General features: G+C 37.5%; 1 protein-coding gene across 1 annotated transcript; it reads right to left on the reverse strand.

Annotated features, from left to right (window-relative positions):
- Nucleotides 1-988: 988 nt before the first annotated feature.
- PGR7 (proton gradient regulation 7) lies at nt 989-14,761 on the reverse strand. Its single transcript, XM_059591341.2, has 5 exons — nt 14,176-14,761; nt 13,969-14,049; nt 9,798-9,902; nt 9,494-9,643; nt 989-1,217 (listed from the first exon to the last, which is right to left on the reverse strand). The coding sequence occupies exons 1-5, from the start codon at nt 14,554-14,556 to the stop codon at nt 993-995; spliced, it is 942 nt and encodes a 313-aa protein (XP_059447324.2). The 5' UTR covers nt 14,557-14,761; the 3' UTR covers nt 989-992.
- Nucleotides 14,762-19,307: the final 4,546 nt, after the last annotated feature.

Consider the following 19,307-nt stretch of genomic DNA (forward strand, 5'->3'; position numbering starts at 1 on the left):
ATGCATGTATTTTGAAAGGCCGCCATAATGGGCAGATGCATGCTACAATTGCTCGGGATGCAAAACAATGACATTCCTAATAGCGTATGTTGTATACAAGGCTATAACTAGAGAAACATGGACATAGTTTCTAAGTAATTTGTTGGAGGATATTGGGTATCCAAGACAACACATGTGGTCATTCATGTCTGATAGACAAAGGGTAATTTCTAATGCAATTAAGTGACTATTTAAATATTTCTATCGATATATTATTGCTAACATTTTTTAAAATGTCCTATTGTTTCATAGGGGCTGCTTGATACCTTAGGGATTATGAGACCTTTAGATCTTCTCACAAATGACTAAAAATAACCAAGGGAGAGTGTGGGCTCCTTCATTGCTCTTCAATATTTTAACATATTCTTGAGAGTTAACACAAGAATATTAATTATTAGTAAATACTAAAGATCTGTAGAGATTATATCTTTTGAGCCTCCGGTTATTCTCTATTTATAGGCTTACATGCTAGTTGCTAGGAGAGGTTGGAGATCTAACCCATGTGGAACAAGTAGCAGTAGAGAAACTAATCCTAGTAAAAGTAGGACTAGTGGATGCCTAGGGTTTTCCAACCCTAGCCTCCACTACTTGCTAAAGTGATCCATAGGGCCAGGGGCAAGAAAGTATATTCCTAAAATTACTCTTTTTGTGTATTGAAGTGTATCCAAATTAGTATTCACAAAAGGGTTTGGTAGAGGAACTGATACCTAAAGATGGGTTGGTCTTTCACCAATTTTAAAATGTGAAATTGGCAATGGAAGAAGAGAATTGGAATCAGTGACTATCACATAAAATCCAGAAAATCAAAACAAACAAACAAACAAACCAAAAAAGAGAAAAAAACCAAGGATACATGCTGATGATGGTGAAGCCCTAACATAATTGGAAGAGGCTCAAAAATCCAAGGAAAATAATAAGAAGCTCAACCAAGATGCACCTTTTTTCTCAGAGAGCTATGAAATTTTCTTCAATTGTTTCACCTTGGGAAAATCGACATTAAAATTTTTCTCCACCTCCCAAGCCAGTTGGGACATGCAATTAAATGTTGACTTGGCACCCTTCTCATCCGTCACTTCTCTTGGAAAAGGAACCCGGACCTCAAATACACCTTTCTGAGGAGAGAAGAGACGCATGTCGAACCCTAACCGATCAACCCATATCACCTTTGCCTCTGACACCTGCCAAATCAAATATACCACTTTCATAGGCACATGAATTACAAAAATCCCAGGTAAAAAGACATGGAGTTCAACAGGCACATATGCATATACTATCAAAATATTATAATAAGCAGTGGAGTTCAATAGCTAGACATGTATAAGGAGGCCGTATTTATTCTCTTTCTCTCTCTCTTAAAATAGGAAAATCTAATAGTTTGAAGCCTTAGTTTCTAAATAAAAAAATTTCATCATAAGATTTTCTTTTTCTTTTTTTCTATTCAATATGGAAGAGAGGAGAAGTTACAACAGATGAAAAACACATAATGGGCAGGCAACCCAAACAAAAGCCCCTAGACAACCAGAAAACAATATGGTAAACAAAAAACCAAGGACAAGCAGGTGTGGAACAAATAAATGACATTGCCCATTAAGAGAACCGGAGCAACCACAAAGGACTGCTAACAAAAGCAAAGCAAAATGATGTAGGACGATATTTACCTTTATTTTCAGTAAAAACGAAAATAAAGAAAATATCAAAAATAATATTAGAGCAGCGTCACTTGATCAGAATTTTATCCGTTCTCAAACAATGGAAGTACAAAAGAAAAGATTGCCACGATTCTCGCTGATTGTCAATTTTATATTAAGATTTTATTTTATTTTATTAGGACTTTATTTCATTTCCTTATAGTGTTAGGTTTATTATTGTTACTAGGATTATGTTTACTTTTCTACTAGGATTAGATTTACTTTCTTTACTAGGATTAGATTTATTTTCTCTACTAGAAGTAGGTTTACTTTCTCTATAAGTATTTATCTTCTATAAATAGGCTTGCTTATTATGTAAAACTCAACTTATTGTATTATTATCAAATCAAAGAATTCTCTCTCAAATATTCTGCGGAGTTTTATCTTTCTTTTAACCTGCAAGCTTGTTTTTATCTTTTTGGGTAGAAGATGAAGACGCTTCTCCTTACAGAATCAAAGATGCTGCTCTTTGATTAGTTACCTTAGTCTTCCGCTGCGTCAGTTGGTATCAGAGCTGGCTTTATCCTGATCATGTCCAATTAGCGCAACAGTGACAAACTTCTCCAACAACACCGCTTGTAGGGGAGGGACTCTTTCGAGAGCCAAATTCATGGGGTATCCAAACTGGCATTATCCGGATTCAATGGCCAACTTATACTACAACAACAAATTCTATAACAATGCCGTTTGTGAGAGAGATGTTGTTTCAAGATCTGACTACCAGCGATACATCAAGCGATCAAAGGCTCCTTTGAGAGCCGAATTCCAAGAGCTCCAGCAGACAGCGCAGATGATGCAACAGGAGGTGCGTCAGTTGTGCGAGCCGTTTGAACATAGGCAGATGCGTGCCCATTAGAATCACAGAGACACCTGAGAGTACCGGATGAATATCGATCTCCCTTCATTTGATGTTTATCTTCATATTGAAGATTGCCTTGATTGGATAATGGAGGTAGAAAGATTCTTTGAGTACATGTGTATTCTGGAAGAAAAGAAGGTGAAGTTGGTGGCTTATAAGCTCAAAGGTGGAGTATCTGCTTGGTGGGAATGGTTAAAGCTCTCTCGATCCAGGGAAGGAAAAAGATCTGTGAGATCTTGGCCCAAGATAAAGCAGTTACTCAATGCCCGATTCCTACCACCAGGATGACTATGGGATTCGAAGGAAACCCGTTCGGCATCCTTATGTTGACCGATTCCGTGAGGATGACGTAAGCCACTTTTGTCATGTCCATAATCATCTTCATAACTCTCAAAATAGGCCCTTCGCCTATGAAGAGAATTTTAATTATGGTCAAGAAGTTGTGGAAGATGTTAACTTTGTTGAAGAAGTGGAGTTGCCGTCGGAGAAAACATATGTGCAGCCACCATCATTGATTCCAACGACTACGTCAATGGAGGAACAACTACCACCTCCTCCACCACAAGTGCAACTTCCTCCACCACAGTTGCAACCTCCTCCACCATAAGTGCAAACCTCCTCCACCACAGATGCAACCTCTTCCACCAAAAGTGCAACTCATCATGATCACCACAAAAATTGGTGATCCTTTGGAAGATAACGGTGAAGTTGAACATGACGTCCATGAAGAAATCATTGGGGGAATTTTTTTGGAAAAGGACGAAAAGGAGAAAACGTGTCTTGGTGAAATCTATGTAGATTTCTCCAAATATATTTCTGCGGAGGAGTTGCGTGTGCCATGTCCCAACGAAAACTCGAGGACGAGTTTTTTTCAAGTGGAGGGTGTCTGATGTAGGACGATATTTACCTTTATTTTCAGTAAAAACGAAAATAAAGAAAATATCAAAAATAATATTGGAGCAGCACTACTTGATCATAATTTTATCCGTTCTCAAACAATGAAAGTACAAAAGGAAAGATTGCCACGATTCTCGGTGATTGTCAATTTTATATTAGGATTTTATTTTATTTTATTAGGACTTTATTTCGTTTCCTTATAGGGTTAGATTTACTATTGTCACTAGGATTATGTTTACTTTCCTACTAAGATTAGATTTACTTTCTCTACTAGGATTAGATTTGCTTTCTCTACTAGAAGTAGGTTTACTTTTTCTACAAGTATTTATCTTCTATAAATAGGCTTACTTATTATGTAAAACTCAACTCATTGAATTATTATCAAATCAGAGAATTCTCTCTCAAATGCTCTGCGGAGTTTTATCTTTCTTTTAACCTGCAGACTTGTTTTTATCTTTTTGGGTATAAGTTGAAGACGCTTCTCCTTACAAAATCAAAGACGTTGCTCTTTGATTAGTTACCTTAGTCTTCCGCTACGGCACAAAAGATTCTAGAAGGCGCACGAACCTCAAAATGTCCCTCAACCCTTCTCGAACTCTCACAAGGAGCTCAACAGCGAAACAAACAGTAAAAGAGGCTGGATTAGAGCTACCGAAGAAAAACCACACCACAGAGAGCAAAACGGAAAGGGGCACAAACCCCGAAAGGTCACTCATCCTTACCCGAAGCCCCACTAGGGGGCTGCAACATCCAATAAAATAAGTCTCCACAACAAGATCAAACCACCAAGGCACAGGAAAACTAAAACCTAAAAAGCCAACAAAACAACGTAGTAAGTACGAAATAACAGAAAACAATAATACAACAAAGCACCAAAAAGCAACATCAGCGGTAGAGGAAGGCGACAAAGGGGTGGAACGATATGCACAACTCTTGATAGAAATGAGACACGATAATGCTTCCTAAGCAGACAAGCTTCACAAGGCACAAACAACTCATGGCGAAGACTCAAGACTTGATGCTTCAATGTAGGAAGAGAAAGATGACCAAGACGACAATGCCACTAAAGAGCTAACACTAACGACTGCAAAGTGCAAGAGGGAGGTGTAGGTGCGAGATCCAAATAATATAATCCACCACCCTCATGCCTCACACCAATCATCATCCTCGTCTTGAAATCTTGAAAAATGCACAAAGAAGGGTAAAAATTAACTCAACAATTAAGGGTATTTGTAATTTTACTAATGGATAACAAATTAAAAGGAAAACCAAGAACATGTAGAACAGACAACAACTCAATGCCAAGACTTAGATGGGTAGTGTCCATGCCGGCCACTTTGGAGAGGGAACCATTAGCTAGGGTGACACTTTTAGGTGTATCAACAAGATGGTAATCAGAGAAGGAAGTAGACAAACTAGTCATATGTTCATTTGCGCCAAAATCAATAACCCACAGGTCGCTAGTGGAGGATAAATGATCGTGAGATGCAATATCTAACTGAGCAAGAGTAGTAGTGGAAGAGGAAGAAGCCTACTTATGGGCTAAGAACTTAACATACTCGTCTTTCGGAATGGAGATCAGATCATTCTCTAAATTTGGGCTTGAACTAACAGGTGGTCCAGATGTGGCTGAAGAATCCTCTTGAGAAACAACCTGATTGGCAAACCCAAATGGTGTGCCATGTAAATCCAAATAAAAATCCACATAACGATTACTACGGCCACAAAAATGAGTGGATTTGCAAGGCTCACGACCTCCAATGCGACCACTTCCTTGAAAATCATGTCCACCACGAAAACCACGATCACCTCGACCGCCACATCCCCCACGAGAACAACAAGAACTAGCACAAGTAGCAGTAAAAGCAGCCCAATCACCATTACGTTCAGAACTCAACTAAGAGCCATAATAGAGATAGTAGCACATTGAATCCGAGAAAAAACCTCAAGAAGTGATGGGAGGTCGAAACCACCCAAAATTTGCACACAAACAGACCCATACTCAAGTTTCAAGCCGAGAAGAAACCAAATTACATCCACATCTTGACATTGCTTTTCCTTCCGGTCATGTCTATCCCCTTATAGATGGCCACAACCTAATTGTAGTACTCGTCCATAGTTTGAACACATTGCTCAAAGCCTAAAGTATTGTTTACACACCTCATAAATCCGAGTGATATTCCCAGTACCAAAGTACATATGCTACAGATGATCCCAAATATCTTCGGTAGTAAGAAGATCGAGATATGAGGATCCAATGTGAGGCTCAATATTGTTCAATATAAGAAATATAATTTGATTGTCTTCCTGGTCCCAAAGGCTCGTGGAGCTAGACGAAGGTTTCCCTGATTGCAAATGAGAATACAAACCTTCCCTCTCAGGAATACCTCCACAGATTGCGACCAATAAACATAGTTTTTTCCATTTAGTTTCACGTATGTCATAGGAGCAGTACCCATAGAAGCAGAAGTGATTAAATCTAATTTAGCGGCCATAATGTGTTGGCAATGCAAAACAATGCCAAAAAACTACAACGGCCTGCCAAAGAACCAAAGACAAAGTAGAAATAGGCCAAAACTCACAAAAAACAGCCCCAAACCAAAGCAGAACGACCAAGAAAGTTTATAAAACAAACAAGGATCGGCTGAAATAGACTTTTGTTAACTGAAAACTCAAACTATTTCAAAACCGAAAGAAATTGACAAAAACTTACCCAAAGAGATTGCAAAATAGCTTGAACCGTATTGAACCGGCAGATAAATGAATCGAATCTGACTGGAACAATCGAAACCAGTAAATCAAAGTGGGTCAGGCTGACAAACCGAGTTGCCCAATATAGAGTTTGGTTGTACTGTAGAAAGTTTCGCCTGACCCATTCTCGGTTTGGGTTGGACCAGACCCAAACTAAAATGCGACTAGCCTTATACTATCCCACCCAATGGCGGAGCTAGGATTTTCTTATTATATGGGCGGGATGCAAGACTAATAATTAATTAATATAAAATAATATTATATTTTACTTCGGTTTACCAAAACTCAACATAAATTATTTCTTTATTTCAAACACTTTAAAATATATGGGAAAAATATAAAAAAGCCCCCCAAACTACCAGCCATTTTCGATTTAGCCCCATGATATTCCAAAAGTCATAAAGTAGCCCCCTAAACTACCAATCAATTGCAATTTGGCCACTCCGTTAGTCAACACTGTCAAATTGGATGGAAAATGCAAAACGACGTCGTTTTGGAATGTTAAGTTACTAAAATGCCCTTTTGAAAAAAAAAAATCAATTAAAAAAATGCCCACAAAACGACGTGGTTTTGAGAAAAAAAAATAAAAAATTAATTAAAAAACTGTGCCCCGCGAGCTCCGGCCTCGCCTAGCCTCTCCGGCGAACCGGCACCCCACGAGCACCGGCCTCACCTCGCAACCCGAACCAGCTTCCTCTTTGCTTCCTCGAGTTTTCCAGAACAAGATGAAGGAGAGAGAGAGAGATTTTCGCACTTTCAAATTTGTTTCTTTGGATTTTGATTTTCACATCGATTTTCCCGGCACATTTTTGGGAAAAATCGCAGGTTTCATTTTCCTTTGAATATTTTGTTTTTTTGGGCAGAGAAAATCTATAGAGCTAGTTGACTCCATTTTTGCTGAAGAGATCTATTCTATAGCTTTAACAGGTTGTAGGTTTTTGGGTCGCAACCGGTTCTTTTCGCCGGGCTGTCGATCTTTGTATGGTTTTCTTCAAGTGTAAGATTAATGGGTTCAATTTTTTCTTGTTTGAGACGCCATTGACTGTACGAAGAAAAAGAAAAAAAAAGTTGAAGTTCCTTTCTCTTTCTTGTGAGACTTGGAATTGTACTGTTCTCTTTCTCCCTGCGTGTGTTTTTTGCTGGGATTAGAATCGTGTAATGCTGAGGTCAAAGGTTCATAAAACTGGTTTGAAAACCTTTGTTTCAATTGGGTGTGTCTGGTTTTCGACACAGATTGCTAGGAATCAAAGTTTATGCAGATCTGAATCAATGTCAGCCTAGCCTCGCAACCCCAACTCAGGGTCGCCAACCATCTACAGTTCTCGCCTCAGGGCCGTCAGCACTTCTATCTCCATTGAACCACCGTTTTTTTAATTTATTTTTTATTTTCTCAAAAATGACGTCGTTTTGGGGCTTTTCTAAATTGATTTTTTTTTCTTCTCAAAATGGCATTTTAGTAACTTAACCTTTCAAAACGACGTCGTTTTGCATTTTCCATCCAATTTGACGGTGTTGACTAACGGAGTGGCCAAATTGTAACTGATTGGTAGTTTGTGGGGCTACTTTATGACTTTTGGAACATCAGGGGGCTAAATCGAAAACGGCTGGTAGTTTGGGGGGCTTTTTTATATTTTTCCCAAAATATATATATATATATTACATGCCCAATTAATTGATTTCAATATTTAATTATTTATCAATGGCATGTAATTATTTTTGAGTTATTTTACTTCTCGTTTAGGACACATTTTCCAATATTTTTCATGTTATGATAAAATTAATTGATATAACACTAGTTTTTGTCAAACTATATTATTCAATTAGTTGGTCTCTTAAAAAAGTTTTAGAGCTATAATATAAAGTGGGCGTATAAGTGCATTGGGCACAAGAATTTTTTTTTAGAGTGGGCAGTACTTGAACCAATTGAAGTGGCTGAAATGTCAAAAATTAATTGTCCACCTGGTAGGCTGAAAAAGGAAGAAGGATAGTGGGTCTCTAAAATTCCAGATAGAGAGAGAGAGAGTTCAGAGAGGGGAAAGAAAATTCCAGAAGAAGAAGAAAGGAGGAGGAAGAGTAGGGGCAAGAAAATAGGAGGGAAAGTAGGGGCAAGGCTGCAACAGAAGAAGAAGCTGCTCGTGAGAAGAAGAAGAAGAAGAAGAAGAAAGGAGGAGGAATTGTAGGGGCAAGGTCATAAGAAAGCTTAAAAAACTATTACTAAGAATCGTTTTTCAAGATTTTTGCAGGGGCAGGCGCCCCTGCTCGCCCCTGTGCATCTCCGCCACTGACTCCAACCCTACAAACATGACGACCACCACAACTGATAGACAAGTGGCCTGAATCATTTGGTTTTTAGGGTAAAACTACTATCTTAGTGCCCATCGATAGGAATGATGGCGATGACAACGTCATCCAACAAAATATAATCATGGTGATGACAATGTCATCTGCCTCCCACCAATGTGGATTATTCCACCAGGTTCTGTACAAGCAGAGGAAAAGGAGAAAGGAAAGAAGAAAAGAGAAGGGCTTGGATTCTACAAGGTTCTTTCGTTAATTCCTATAGGTATGATACCAAGTTAGCATATACTTACAAAAGAGAGGCTCAATGAATTTCACTTGGCCTTTATAATCCATTACTATTTATAGGATCAATTACATCATCTTAGAAAGGGACACCTCACACTTCTTCTAGAATAGGGAAACCTGTACCTTTTCTTTCTTATACAAGTAAACATGTTTTGGCGTATTTCCTATCACTTACATCGGATTATAGTGATATGTTAGTCATTTACATCAGATTCAATTTGGTCAGACATGCTCTAAGCCAGATCTTAAAAGTATATGATGTCACTCGCCCTGATACATCAAAGCTCTAAACCATCAAGCATCACCTAGTTTATCAAAAGAAATGCACATGAATGAAAATGACTAACATATCACTTGCAAAATGTAATCTGCAGAAATGCAAAATAACTTATGCTTGTTAGGAGAGTTCTACTCAAATCATTATTCAGGAATCAAAGAGTTGGAATAACCCATTTGGTTCCAATAGGAATTCATTCATCAAAACAGCATGTGCCCTGGCTATGCATAGTTTAAATCTTTTACTCCTTTTGGTCGACAAACGTGAACCAAGGATTTCCTATTGAAACTAAGCACTATTTTTTCTATCTAGCAAGTTATGTAACATTCAAATTTGACTTTCTGACAAACTTAAGGTAATATAGTAAAGGTCACAAATAATGTGTTAGGTGCAAACCTGGAAGTCCAAATCAACATAGATGTTGCAAAAGCGATTAACATCTTCCATGTTATTTGTGTTTATGTCATTCACTAGCTTTTCTGCAAAGTCGCGAAGAGGGTCAGGCTGTGCATTTTTATAATCTGATGAAGTGACCCATACACAATCCTGGAATCAATTTCAGACATCAAATTTACTTTTGTATACACATTCAGTATGTTGCAAATAGTTACCTATCTTAGAATAATAGCAAAAGCTACAGAGAAACGACGTGTAAAGTATACTAATAGTCATAACATGAGAACATACAAAACCAATTTACCTCCTCGAAGTTTTCTATCTGAAGTACCCGTTCCACAGCAACAACATATATAAGGTCTTCATCGACTTCTTCTCCAAACCTCTTTTTCCATAAGGAATGCAGCCGCTAAAAAAATAGATAGTGAATCTCCAAGTAAAAAGTTTGACTGAAGCGGTACATATAGATAAAGATAAAAATACAAGACCATGTATTCAATTGCTTTTATGAGTTTTACATGAATCAATAAGAGATTGAATTATATGCTGAAAATAGGCCAAGTGCAGCCGATTGGCACTATCACATGACAACAGAACAGTAAAATCCAGTGATGTTGACAGCTTCCTGCCAAACCATCATCCTACAGTGGTATGCAAACACCTTAGCCTCAGATTCGATGCCATGACCATGTGACGCAGGAATGGTTACACAAGCCAACCCTGGTTACAATGGTTTAAAAATAAGGAACATGATCAAAGAAATGAACCTAAAAGGAAGAAGAGGGCAACGAGCATATATTTCAGGGTGGCTTAAACAAAAGACCCCTGGTTGCGAAGGCTTGAATTTTGGGAAAATGATGAATGAAATCAGAATAAACATAAGTTTTGAAGAGAGAGAGAGAGAGAGAACAATGTTAGCAAGGCACTAAGACGGAAAAGGCAAGACTCAATCATTTCAATCAAATCTTCCCTCTCCACCTTAAATTAATAACTAGCTTCTTATGGAGATTATTTCACTAACCCTAGTAATCAACGAAAACTAGTTCACAATGTACTTACATTAAAAGATAACCAGCATTCAACAGAAAGTAGATAAACGTCATGTAAAGACCAGTCAAGCCCTTCAAACTCAGTTGACCTTAACCAGCCATAAAGTCCACGTCAAACATGGTAGAGCATCTTTCCAAGCCAATATTCTTTCGTTACCTGAGCTTTGGATGCCAACAACCCAACAAATCCAGAATCGATTTAAGAAGCACCCAATACACTGAATGAGAGAAAAATGAGAGACCAAACTCTCTAACCACCAAAAAAAAAATTGCAACAACAGATGATCCTCTAATTGCCATCGCCCTTCCATAATTATCACCAGCTAACATGATGATTGTTTGTAAAAACCTAACTCACATGCATCCAGCACAACAAACACAACCCAATACCTCACAATCAATTCAAGTAAATCTTCCTTCACCATATGGACCACTTATTGTTCAAGCCCATATCAAAACTATAAGGCACATTTTCTTAACGAAAATCAGCCCAAACAAAGAATGAGTTGGGGCTTGGTGTGGCCTACTAAAACTATGAGCACACCAAACGATCATTTCATTTATTAGCCTCAAATCACCCATCAGGCCAAATGCATTGGATAAATTGCTGAAGCACTAACCCTTGAAAGTACAGTCAAGCTCCTAACATTTATCAAGGACATGCTATACTTTGATCACCACAAAAAACCCATTTGGTTTACCAAAGTGACAATACTATTGAAGAAGGAAACTTTTGGGATATGTGGCTAATTTTATTTTATCCTCGTCAAATACTTTCCATGTAAGATTTGTTGAAGATATGCAGCATGTTCTCATTTATTTTAATTCCATATTAGTGTGTTGCTTCTCCATATAAACAATTGTAGATGCATAGAGAAATAATAGAATTCTTCCTTTCTTATCTTTCATCATAGCATCAGAGCTTAGGGTTTAATCTTTTCCTAGATATTGTTTGTTCTTCCTACATCCCTTCTTTTCTTTCTTTTCTTTCACCCAATCTAATTGCTACTGATCGAAGGAAACTAAGGCTCTAGGCTTAATGCCCGTGTTAGGATGTCGATGGCATCGAGACCATCATCATCAGTGGTGTGATGTCGCCATCATCACCATAGTTGGTTCAGTTGTTGATGAATTTGGTGTAGCCAATAGAACTGTGATCAGGGCTACTAGGTTTTAGGTGTTTCCCCATTTTAAATGAATGAATCAAGATGGTCGATTGGTGTACTCGGTAATATCTGTGATGGTTGGTAGCGTCTTTGGTCGCCAGAGTTGCGGGTAGTGGCAGTTTCGTAGTTTCAGTGACAGTTGCAATGGATTGTGTGTGGATTTACGCAACGTTTGGCTTTTCCTTTGTCATCATCGTTGTGGTTGCCGGCTCTGTCTGAGTGGCACTGAAGAATTTCCAGCAAGCTCCAAAGTAGAAGAATTTTGTTTGGTTGCGGGTGCTTACTGCTCCTTATCTCGGATAAGAATATCCATAACCTAATTCAAGTTGTTTGTAATCCAAGGATAGAATATCCATGACCTGCTTCGGTTTGACCTTTCTTGCCAGTTCTCTTGTTTCAAGCTGGTTTGAGTTTTCAACTGGTTCATACATGAACCAGTTCAGGTTATTTTTGGTTTGATTCATGAGCATTATGTCAGTTCTAGGCATATTTCAACCGGTTCAGGTCAGATTTCTGGTTATTTCTCCCAGTACAGACCAGTTTCTGTTCCTTTATGCAATTCCTTGGATGTTTTGATTCTATTTGGAGCTGTTCCTTGTGATTTTTGGCATAAATCAGTATCGTCAATGGGTTTTGCAGCTAGTATTTTTGTGGTTCTTTGCTGTTTGCATCTCATACTTCTCCATAAGAGATCGTGTTCTTGAGCAAATCTCCGAAGCCATTTACCCAGTATAGCTTTATTAAAAAGTAAGAGGTTTTTCACACCCAACCCTCCTCTAGGAACTAGGGAGCAAACAGACTTCCATTTCACTAGATGGAGCTTACGCTCTCCATCAACACCATCCCAAAGAAAATACCTTTGAATATGCCCCAATATTCTAGATATACCAACCGGTAAGTGGGAAAGGGGCAAGAAATACGCAAGTAAGCTAGAAAGCATGCTCTTGATAAGAGTAAGGCAGCCACCTCGAGACAAATAGATCTTCTTCTAACTAGCCAATTCTTTTTTCCATTTTCTCCCCCATCCCAAATAGCTTTTGACTAGAAAGGAGCATCCAAAGAGAAATGCAGATACCTCAATGGTAGGGAAGAAATACTACAGTCCAAAATGTCAGCCAACTCTTTCTAATTCGATACTTGACCCGCCACAACTAATTCTGCCTTCTGAAGGTTGATCTTCAAACCCAAAATAGTCTCAAAACATAGGAGGATGTGATACAGATTATCTGGTCTCAGTCTGCATCACACATAATAAAAGGGTCATCTACAAGGGGATAGGAGATCTCCAAACATAGGAGGTTGTGTTATGGAGGTTGACATGGAATCCAGATAAATAGCCAAAGTTGGATTAAAAGACCGTGCAATCTATATTTTGAAGAAAATAGAATAATTATAAACCCAAGCATCAACCAAAATCCCCACAACAATAATGTCACAGCTGAACTAGTAGCAACAGTTCAAGCAACAAAGAAAACTTGAACCTGATAGCAGAGTAACAAATGTTCAAGAACAAATAAGGTACTTCACACTGCATTCAGTCCCCAAACCGCCCAAAGAAGAGAAGTAGAGAACTCAATCAAAGATAGCCAGCCACCAGAAAGGTTTTACAAAATCCTCCCAGGAAATTTGATCATTTTGAACTCATGCAAGGCAGAAATTAAGTGTCACAGCTTTTGACAAAATAATTACTTGTTTACTTTGGAAAAGCTTTAATGTTACAACAATCTTATTATTGTGTCCCAATCTATCAACATTCCAGCAATATCTTCTCAATTACAAATGCTTTAAAAAGAAAATCAAGCATCACTTTCACTCCAGACCAATAATAGTGACTAGGATTCGTTGGGGTTAGCAGTTTCAACACATGCGATTTAAAAATAGCAATTTCAAAACACGATTTTTAAAAATGTAGTTAAGTATTTGGCAAAATCACGGTTTGGCATTTAAAATCGAAGTTTGGCATACAATTTTAAAGACACACCCCTTGCTTGCAATTTGTCTACGTTTTCAAACTGCCATTTTTTTAGCAAAAGTTCACGTACCACTCTCAAACTACTGCTTAATTGACAACGTTATCATTAAACTTTCAATTGAGATAATGTGCCCCCAAACTACCAAAAATTTGTTAATATTCCCCAAAGCTACAAAAAGACAAAAACGATCCTATCAATTTTTCAATAAAACAAAAATACCCCTAGAAATTTGAAATAAATTAAGGCGATTTCAAAAAACTTATAAAGAATGAGGCAAAATTATACACCTTCAAGACCATCCTGTCTTCTGGTTTGTCAAGGCTGCCTTGAATTGTGCACTGAGTCGTCCTCAGTGCACATTGCTCTAACTGCTTGAAAGAGGTTCATAATAACACATCATTAGTTCAAACTATATATATATATATATATGTATAAACTGTCATCCCGATCAACTATACCATGCACAGAGAGAGAAAATACAATGAAAGAAGCACCTGAACATGGAGACTGGACCGTTTGTCAATAGGGAACTGCCTATTAGAAGCATTCAAGCACAAAACTGGAGTCCCTTCTTGGTCGACAGCGAAGCGTACGCCAATACCCAAAGGCCAATTCTCTTCGGTCAAAGTAGAAAGGGTTCCCACAGACGCCAGTTCCATAATGGTCCTGGAAACCTCAGCTGGGAACGGCTTATTACTCCTGAATTCCAAATGGGTCGGCTCTGATACCACTGAAAGCGAGCATTTTAGAGCGCGGAACAGAGATTGGCGAAACGGGTTTGGCTTTGGTGGAGTGAATTGGGTTTTGGTTATGAGTTTTGAGGAAGTGAGGGATGGAGCAAAGTGGGTGGCTAGAGATTGAGTTTGGAGAAGCATTTCAGGGAGAGCGCAGCACTGTCAAGACAAACTGGGACTTTTCTTCCTAGCAGAAGATTGCGAATGGTTTAACAGAGAGAAAGAGAGAGAATGGCAAAGCCTCTCAGAATCAGAGTTACCCACAGATTGCGGAGGATGACGTTGATGATAACGGAATAGAGCATTCACATTGCCTCGACAAATTAATTTTTGGCTATTTTAATTAGCAATCACATTTTAGCCGATCAACAAATCCTTATTTTGCTTATTTTGCTTATTTTGCTATCACATTTTAGCGGATCAACAAATCATTATTTATATTAATAATAAAAGTATTTTTATCTCTCTCATCTTAGGGTGTCAATTCGGTCCTCGTTCCCAGATCAACAAAACCTTATTTTGCTTATTTTGCTATCACATTTTAGGGGATCAACAAATCCTTATTTATATTAATAATAAAAGTATTTTTGATCTCTCTCATTTAGGGAGTGTCAATTCGGTCCTGGTTTTTGATTATTGGCCAAAACCAAGAACCAGAACCGTGGTACCCCAGTTATTGATTTTGGAAAACCGAAAACCGGTTTAACATATAACCTGCCAGTTCTAGTTTGTACTCAACTATCTGAACCAGATAACCGGTTTTTTTAAAATTTTATATTTTTCGCTTATTTTTGCTCCCCACTTCCTCCTATTTTCTTCTTCTTTTTCCTTTCTCTCTACCCCCGTTTCATGCCCATGGTTTTCATCTTCTCCATTTCTTTTCCATTTTCCCTGTTGCTTAACACATCTTCACCATCTTATTCGTTCTTTCTTATCCTTATTTATTTGTTCTTTCATTCTCTTTAACGCAGAAGCTAAGAGATTAAGAGAGAGATTCAACAAGTTAGAGAGAGAGAAGGAGAAATCGAGAAGAGACACTATAACGACTAATGAGGGGCTCTAAAACAAACAAACAAATATAAATACCCTAAATCAAAACTCAAAAGCAAATATAAACCTAAAGTAAAAACAAAAGCCCAATATATATATATTAGAAGTCCTTGGGTCAACGCGCCAAAATTAAATTCTCCCTAAGGTGTTTTTTTTTTTTTTTTTTTTTCTTTTCTTTTCTTCGAAAATTTACTCCCTGGGTCAATCGAAATGCCAAGAAAATCCCTACAATCAAAATTTTTTAACTACCATTAAATTGGTTGAAACGCACTATTTTGCCACATTAGCATAATATTTTTTTTATTAATGTAATTTAAAAAATTAAAAAATTGAAGGGGTGACCGGAAGCCACCTATTGTGCAAATTTATTTAACTCGCAAGTGCACGAATCGTTTGTAGTTTAATGATTGGAAGTGCGAGGTCGAACCCACAGATAATTATATTTTTGAAATAACAACTTATATCTAAACTAATTTTATCCTAACCTAGTTCCAAAAGGTTTTTGATTTTGGGTTTTTAAAATTAAAAGAAAACATAAACTAAATAAAGTAAAACAAAAGATAAAGGTACTAAGATTTGAGAATTCACACTCACCGAATCATAATAATATACTTCATATTCATTAATATTAATCCGAAGTTCTCACAAATTAAATCTTATGTATGTTTTACTATATTTCAAAAGATTAATCAAAATCATCCCATGTATCCATTTATTGCATAAATCACAATAGGAATCCAAATTTAATTGAAACACCAGATGTATCCGAAGAATAAATCACAAGCGATATCCAATTTTTAAGCAAATAAAACCAAGCAATCAATTATGTGAAATTATCTTAAATCATCAAGTGTATCCTTGAATCACAACAAGATATCCAAGAATTATTCCACACATTGAAAAGAAGTAAAACAATTGAAATTAAGCTCAATAAAATCAAAATAATAAAAACTTACATAAAAGTAACGTTGTTTTTCATTGGTGAGGCTACATCCCCAACCTTAGTTGAGAATTTAACTCCACATATATAGAACTAAAATCTAAACCTAAACTAAACTAAATAGAAAAACTGCAAAATTTTGCTCTCTGGAATTGTATATATTATCTTGAATGCAAAGAGGTCTATTTATAGGCTTAGGGAAATCCTAGAAGTCCTATTAAACCTAGAAAATTCGGAGGTCTATCTCCTAGTCAAAATAGAAGTCTAAAATCTGAATAAGATTCATCCAGATTTGTGTCCTTTTATTGTGGGCAATTTTGTCATATTAACCGTCCAAACTAGGAAAATCCTATTTCAGAATGAACTGTAGTATTTGAGTTAGCTTTCAAATGTCACTTGAATCACCTCAATCCGATACTTTAACAAAAAGTTATGGTCAAAATACTGAGACTTGTGCATAATCTGAATTTAAATCCAATCCGATTTTGACTCCGATTAGAGAAATTTCACTTTAATCATTTCCTTGATTGGATTAAACTTAACCACATTATTTAGATCTTCTCAAAGTGTGCTTTCCTCCAAACTTTACATTTTTCTCTTTAACAACCCACAAAACACTAAACACATAAAATTAACATAAAACATTAAATAACGACACAACTAATGTATTAACTAATGTAAATAAAAGGGTCCAAATATGGAATATTTGGCACTTATCACCACCCTCAACCATTAAGGGGTGGTTTCCCCCCTCGGGGTGGCTTCCAGCCTCCCCCAAGGGGTTTGGTGTAACGACCCCGATGGGCAAGTCAATAACTAGTAATTAATCACATGGTTCGTCTTCCAGCCCTATCCCTCACGAGACAAGACTTAGGGATTTCAACCTTTCATATACGAGAGACCTCAGCGGAAGACTTACTAAACTATAGGAATAAAGAGCATTACATATACAACCACAATTCATATACCAGAGTAAATAAAATACCTCATAATATAAAGATAATCATTAAATGTACGGGTCATGAGACCATCATCAAATAAGGTTACAACCCATAATATAATTATCTTAACAAAAAATCAACATATCAAATCCTAAGTTTAAGCAAAGCTAAAGAGATAACAATCTCGATCATGTTTGCTCAGGTGATTCCTCCATTAGTCCACATAGAATGTAACCAAACTGGATCCAAGTCCTCAAAAATTACTTGAATCAAATCCTGCACAATCACCCATGTTTGCTTCGAAGGCATCTTCCTCTAAGCTAGCTAAACCGCGCAATTATTCGTAATGGAGGGGGAAAATATAAAATAAAGATGTAAGTCTAAAGACTTCGTGAATGTTAACGCATATAATGCCCATGCCAGTTTTTGTAATGAACTCTGGTTTTTATAAAGTATGCAATAGTTTCATCATGATAATTTTCCATAGACATGATATAGATATATGATATATGCATATGATGTAAGGTAACAGTCATAGTTCAATAGTATGGTCCACCCAAGATATTATCCCTTTTTCAGCAGAGTTAGCGCTGTCCCAAGGGACCTATAATACAATGCCAGTGCCTAGTTATTGTACGCTACCATACATAACACTAGCGGCATGACCAAGTCAAACCTCGAGTGGCCCACACTACTAATGATGTCAGTCCTGTAGTAACCACCCATTAAGGCTGTGCCGGCCATGAAACAACTATTGGATCCAAGGCCCATATAACACACACCTTTGACCATAAATTTAACATATATAGTAAGCTCATGGCCATTATACCGGACTTACCGGTGTACCATGTCATACGATATAATTTATCTTGTCTGTATTTTACATGCATGCTTTTTACAAGTCTCACATTGTTAACATATTTAGCACAACGTTTTTCTCAAAAATGCTAGAGTTCATGTGCAACAAGTGTAAATTGCGAGAGTTGCAAATATGCATGTTTTGGTATACAAAATAGATGTGCAGTCATGGAAAATAACAACGAGCATTATGTGAGTTAAAGCTCACCTGGGTCTATTAAATGTTCCGAGTACTCCTTCAACAAGTTTGGGTCCTCCAAATTTGTGGAAAACCTTCTATTAGTCCTAGGTCTGACTAAAACAACCCTAGAGCATGAAAATAGGAGCTATCGGACGGCCGACCAAAATAGCGTTCCCTGTAACGCTTCTGACCGTACGTCCGGGCTCGATGCCTTACGTTCACCCAAAACATTTCAGGTAGAACCTTATTTTGTGCCTTCGTCCTCCTATCCTCCCACATCGATTTCTAAGGCTACCAAAAGGTCTCCTAAGACTACTTATCTAAAAACAATGTCCCCATGCAATAGAAAACATAATGGAATGCTAAACCCAACTCTAAACAACATCAAAGGTATAATATGTTTAAGTTTCAAACCAACATCTAAGCTACTCTAGAAAGCATTAAAAGAGCATAATGACTTAGAAAGAAAAGTTAGGTGCAAAGGGTTACCTCCTAGAAGCAACCTTCAAGAAAACACTTCCCTTTCTCCACAAAACACACAATCTCACAAGAACATACTCACAGGAGGTTTCTGGGAGCTTGGGGGTATGTTTGAACAGGAAAGGGCGAGGGTAGGGTGAGTATTTATAGAGGAGAAAAGTTGGAGATGCTCACCAACTCTTCTAAAAAGTAGCGGACATCCGGTACTATTGGGGCATACATCCGATACTATTTAACCAACAGTCCAAAGGCTGTATCATACCTCCATGTATTATCCAGAGGTTTTCCAAAAAGTAGCATACGTCCAGTGGTCCCCAATCGTACGTTCGGTAACTGTCAGGTCAGAAAGTCCAAAATACCCAAAGTGCTATTCCAGTTGTTCCTAGTGACCCAAAACCCAAATTAACCCTCTAACCAAGCTACCTAAGCTTAGTTAATTATT

The sequence above is a fragment of the Corylus avellana genome, chromosome 4 (assembly GCF_965113065.1).
Source record: "Corylus avellana chromosome 4, dhCorAvel1.hap1.2, whole genome shotgun sequence".
In the NCBI taxonomy this organism is placed as follows: Eukaryota; Viridiplantae; Streptophyta; class Magnoliopsida; order Fagales; family Betulaceae; genus Corylus; species Corylus avellana.